The following is a 5090-nucleotide window of genomic DNA, read 5'->3' as shown; positions in this document are numbered from 1 at the left end:
AGGGAGGGAGGAGGTTCTTTTCCCCATTCAAGGTTAACCTGGGCTACATAGCAAAACCCCATCTCATAACAGCAACAAGGAGAGTGTGGGGGCTGAGTTGTCTCTATTTAAAAAAAAAAAAAGGCAGGCTTTGGGGCTCAGGTATTTCAATCCTGCCTCCTCCACTGAGCCTGTGTGTGATGTGGAGATAAAGATACAAGTGTGACCATGGTTCTGGGCATGGAAGGGCACACTTGTGATACCAGCACTGTCAATACTGAGGCAGGAGGACCAGGAACTCCAAGACTGTGGTGGCACAGGCCTTTAAGCCCAGCACTTGGGAGGCAGATCTCTGAGTTCCAAGTTAGCCTGGTATGCAGAGTAAGTAACAGTAACAGGGACAGCCGGGGCTACATAGTGAGACCCTGTCTCAAAAAAGAAAAAGAAAAAAAATTATCTAAGAGGGCCTAGAATATGGCCCAAGTCTGTGTACAAAAAGTTAATAAATTAAAGAGTTACTACAATGCCTTGATATTATTTTAAGGTCTTTATATGAACCTTCTTATTTAAATTTTTTTCCTTTCTTTTTCGTATTTAATTTTTGTGACAAACTTAGGATACCACTGGCCTTCAGTTTACAGTGCAAGTTCAGAGGTCAAGGTTCTAGAACCTGAGGGGGTTGCGGGGGTGGGGAGGCCAGAGCTGAGCCTCCTCTCTCAGCCGCTCACTCCCAAAGTTATTCTATTTTAACACTTTCCTTTTTATTTTTATTTTTTGTTTGTTTTATTTCTGGTGTGTGTGTGGGGGGTGGTGGTGCCTGTATTTAGTGTGGTGTGCACATGTGTGAGTGTGCGCGGGTGCATAAGTGTGGGTGTGTACGTGTGCCTAAGTCGGAGGACAATTTATGGGACAACTTGTTAGTTCTCCCCTCCCATCGTGTGGATCCTGGGGTTTGAACTCGGATCTTCGGGCTATTGTGCAGAGCCAGGTGCTATTGTGAAGAACTACCATGAGAATGACAGTGTCTGTCACAGGCATTGTTGGACATAAAACCCGTGACCCGGGGCTGGCGAGATGGCTCAGTGGGTAAGAGCACTCACTGCTCTTCCGAAGATCCTGAGTTCAAATCCCAGCAACCACATGGTGGCTCACAACCATCTGTAATGAAATCTGACGACCTCTTCTGGTGCATCTAAGACAGCTACAATGTACTTGCTTATAATAATAAATAATCTTTGGGCCTGGGCGAGCAGGGCCACCAGAGCGAGCTGGGTTGACCGGAAGGAGCAGAGGTCCTGAATCAATACCCAGCAACCACATGAAGGTTCACAACCATCTGTACAGCTACAGCGTACTCATATACATAAAATAAATAAATTTTTAAAAAAAACCTGCCGTGGTGTCGCAGGCCTTTAATCCCAGCACTCAGGAGGCAGAGGCAGGCAGATTTCTGAGTTCAAGGCCATCCTGGTCTACAAAGTGAGTTCCAGGACAGCCAGGGCTACACAGAGAAACCCTGTCTCGAAAAACCACACACACACACACACACACACACACACACACACACACACACACACACACACAAAAACAAAAACAAAAAACCAAACAAACAAACAACCAAACAAAAAAACCCTGCGACCTGCCAAATGTAGAATCCATGTAATTACCTTGTTAGAGACAGTGTAACCAATTCTAAGGAAGCCGACTGAAAGATGTTTATCACCCACGTGGGTTCCTTGTTCGCACAGGTTATCCTGCTCGGAGAGCCAGGTACCAGTGGGTCCGCTGCAAACCGAATGGGTTTTTTGCGAACTGCATTGAGGAGAAGGGACCACAGTTTGACCTAATAGATGAATCCAACAACATTGGCCCTCCCATGACTGATCCTGTTTTGTAAGTAGATTTTCGTTCGATCTCACAGGAGCGCCTGAGTGTTTCATTTCAGGTTCTTGCTGTGGTAAAAACTACTCCACAGAGAGCAAAAGTGGGCTATTTGTGCTGAAGCAAGAGATGTGCCAATGAACATGGACTCATCCATGTTTTTATAAGGGTTTCTTGTGGGCAGCAGTGATAAACCTTGGTGCAGGAGGAGCTGAAGAGTTCTACATCTACATCTGAAGGCTGCTAGCAGTCTGACATCTTTAGGCTGCTAGCTCTTTAAGCCCATCCCCACAGTGACACCCTTGTTCAACAAGGCCACACCTCCTGATAGTGCCACTCCTTGGGCCAAGCATATACAACCACCACACAATAATATACAAATAGATACTGTTAGGACCCAAAGTCAGCTAGGCATGGTGACACACTCCTCTAAATGGAGAAACCAAGGCGGTTGGGAGTTCAAGTCCAGGCTTGGCTACATAGCTTGCCTCAAGTCACCTTGTACTATCCAGAAGACGCACGCTTTGGTTTCTCACTTGGGCAAGCGTATTCACGCGCATGGGCACATCTCAGTGTATGTGTGGAGGTTGGAGGACCGCTCACAGGAATAAGTTGTTGCCTGGGGGCTTGATCTTAAGTCAAGGCTCAGCAGCAGGCTCGTTTGTGATGAGCCGTCTTGTTGGCTAGTGAGAGAAGATGCCTATTGGTCCTCTTTGCTCTCTCTTGTTGATTTCACTTCTCTACTATGCCATGTTTAAGCAGTTTCCTTGTGTTAAATTATTCAGTTTTCCCATATCCTGTACCCACCCCCTTGTCTCGGACTTCCGTTCTCCAGGTCCCTCTCTGGGTCTGGCATCTTCCATCAGTATGCAGATATATTCTACAGCTTCTTGACATTGAATAGACTCCCTCCCTCGACTCTGAACACCTATAGCTATTTCTCTACTCTGCTCTTTATTGAATCAGATTGATTTTTTTTTGTTTGTTTGAGAACAGAGTCTCATCTCACTATATAGCCCTCCTGGCTGTCCTGGCCTTGAACTCAGAGATCTACCTGCCTCGGCCTCTTAAATGCTGGGAGTAAAGGCATGTGCCACCATACTTGGCACATTAGCACCTCATAGAATGGATGCTTCTGGTTGTTTTTGCCCCACTTCCAACCCCCAAGCCCAAGCCCCAGCCTCCAACCCCCCCACCCCCCGCTCATCAACACACACAGTTGGATTTCTGCTCTAGCCTTCAATCCTGAGTGTCTCTGCCTGGTGATTGACACATCTATTGATTGCATCTCTATTTTTAGGCTTCTTGACCCCTTCCCTGCCTTTCAAAATGACTGACCCACTGCTTCCTTTGAAACAATTCCTTCTGTGGCTTCCTGCCATCCATCCACCTTACCCAGGTTGTCTCCATAGCTGCTTTCCCTTTTGATCATTGTTTTGTTTTGTTTTGTGTTTTTAATTTGATTTACATTGCTCTTCTGCATCCATGGTGCTTGGAAGAGGCCAGAGGTATCAGAGTCTCTAAACTCTGAGTGACCGATGCTTGTGAGCCTCTGTGTGGATGCTGAGACCCAAACCCAGCAATGGCTCTGAACCCCAGGGTTGTCTCTTCAGCCCCGCCTCTTTGTTTTGAAGCGCTGAAGCAGATTTTAGCTCTTCGAATTTGAACAACTGGGTGCCTGAATTTATTTCCATGTTGTCCCCCACTCCCCTTGTCCCCTAACCTACCCCACCCCACCCCACCTCCGCCACTTTTTGTTTTCTTTTTGGAGAAAGGGCTCAGTAGCCCGTGCTGGCTGCAATTCACTATGGATCCAAGTATGACTCTAAGTTCCCACCACTACTACCCAAAAGCTGCGATACTTTGTGTGTACTCCACACCTAGCATATTTCTTTATATTAAAATATTGAAATTACATTATAAGTAGAACTTTATAATTTTTTTCTTTGTATTTTAGGATGGGAGGACCCTCAAAAGATTTCATCTCCAATTATGATGACTATGGGTCAGGTTCGAGCTCTGGCTCTGGCTCCGGCTCTGGCTCCGGCTCTGGCTCGGGTTCCGGCTCAGGAAGTGGCTTCCTAGGTGACATGGAATGGGAATACCAGCCAACAGATGAAAGCAATATTGTCTATTTCAACTATAGGCCTTTTGACAGGATTCTCACTGAGCAAAACCAAGACCAACCAGAAGACGATTTTATAATATGAAAGTGACCGTCCCTGTCTCCCCACCTCCATGTGGAACAATGTATTCAGTATACTTAGTGTACCACATTTAAATGACCAGTCTCAGGATAAAGAGTTTTACAGAAAATTTAAAATGCCTGGAAAAGACTCTTGAATCCTGTTACCCCTTTCCTCATTAACTCATAAGGAATTATGCTTTAATGCTGTTACCTATCTTGTTGTTCTGGAAAATGCCTGCATTTATATGTGTATTGAATCAACATTATGAACTTAACACACACCCCCATTATTATACAATAACTTTCAAAGCCATACTGGTTTTGAAAATTTTAATTTGATAGCAAGTTGATGAACTATCCTTCATACCTAAAGTGTTCAGGAACCCAACTCGCATTGTGAATTACAAATATATTCCTTTATGTGATTAAAAAGAAAATAAAGTGAAACACAGTGGCCTCCTACCGTGGCTATGTGACATGGTTTACATGGTGAGGGGTATATATTGAGCTGTGGCCATTGGATGTGACAGGGAAGACCAAATGTTATCGAAAAATGTTGTGGGTTTTTTGTTGGTTTGTTTGTTTTTTGTTGTTGTTTTTCGAGACAGGGTTTCCAGGACAGGTTGTCCTGTAACACTCTGTAGACCAGGCTGGCTAGATTCAGAAATCCTCGTGCTTCTGCCTCCCAAGTGCTGGGATGAAAGGCGTGTGCCACCACCCCCCGGGTTGTTGTGGGTTTTAAAGTTAGAAACTTAACACCTCAAATAACATGGAGTTGTGGTCTCAAGGGCTCATAATGCTTTACCTTTGTCTAGATGCCTGTTCAGGGTCAAATGTTACTCCATTAAAGTGAACAAACATATAACCAAAGCGGGGAGCTGTCATCTTGAACTTCCTGCTCTAATCCAGGGAATAGTTACTTTGAAAAAACAATCATATTATACATATTAATATATAATAATTTTATAATACAGTATATAATATTGATATAGGTGATATTTAATATAAATAATATAATAAAATGTGTATGTAATTGATAACA

General features: G+C 44.3%; 1 protein-coding gene across 1 annotated transcript in view; it reads left to right on the top strand.

The window, feature by feature from the left end:
- The window catches only part of Srgn (serglycin), a 13790-nt gene extending 8700 nt beyond the window's left edge, over nucleotides 1–5090 (top strand). Inside the window, exons 3-4 of the mRNA XM_021174834.2 lie at nucleotides 1728–1872; nucleotides 3818–5090. Coding sequence (XP_021030493.1) covers nucleotides 1728–1872; nucleotides 3818–4070 — 398 coding nt within the window. The 3' untranslated portion in view covers nucleotides 4071–5090. The remainder of the gene's footprint in view (nucleotides 1–1727; nucleotides 1873–3817) is intronic.

The sequence above is a fragment of the Mus caroli genome, chromosome 10, assembly GCF_900094665.2.
Source record: "Mus caroli chromosome 10, CAROLI_EIJ_v1.1, whole genome shotgun sequence".
Taxonomy (NCBI): domain Eukaryota; kingdom Metazoa; phylum Chordata; class Mammalia; order Rodentia; family Muridae; genus Mus; species Mus caroli.
Note: the sequence above shows the minus strand (reverse complement) of the source record. Positions and strands in the feature narration are given on the sequence as shown.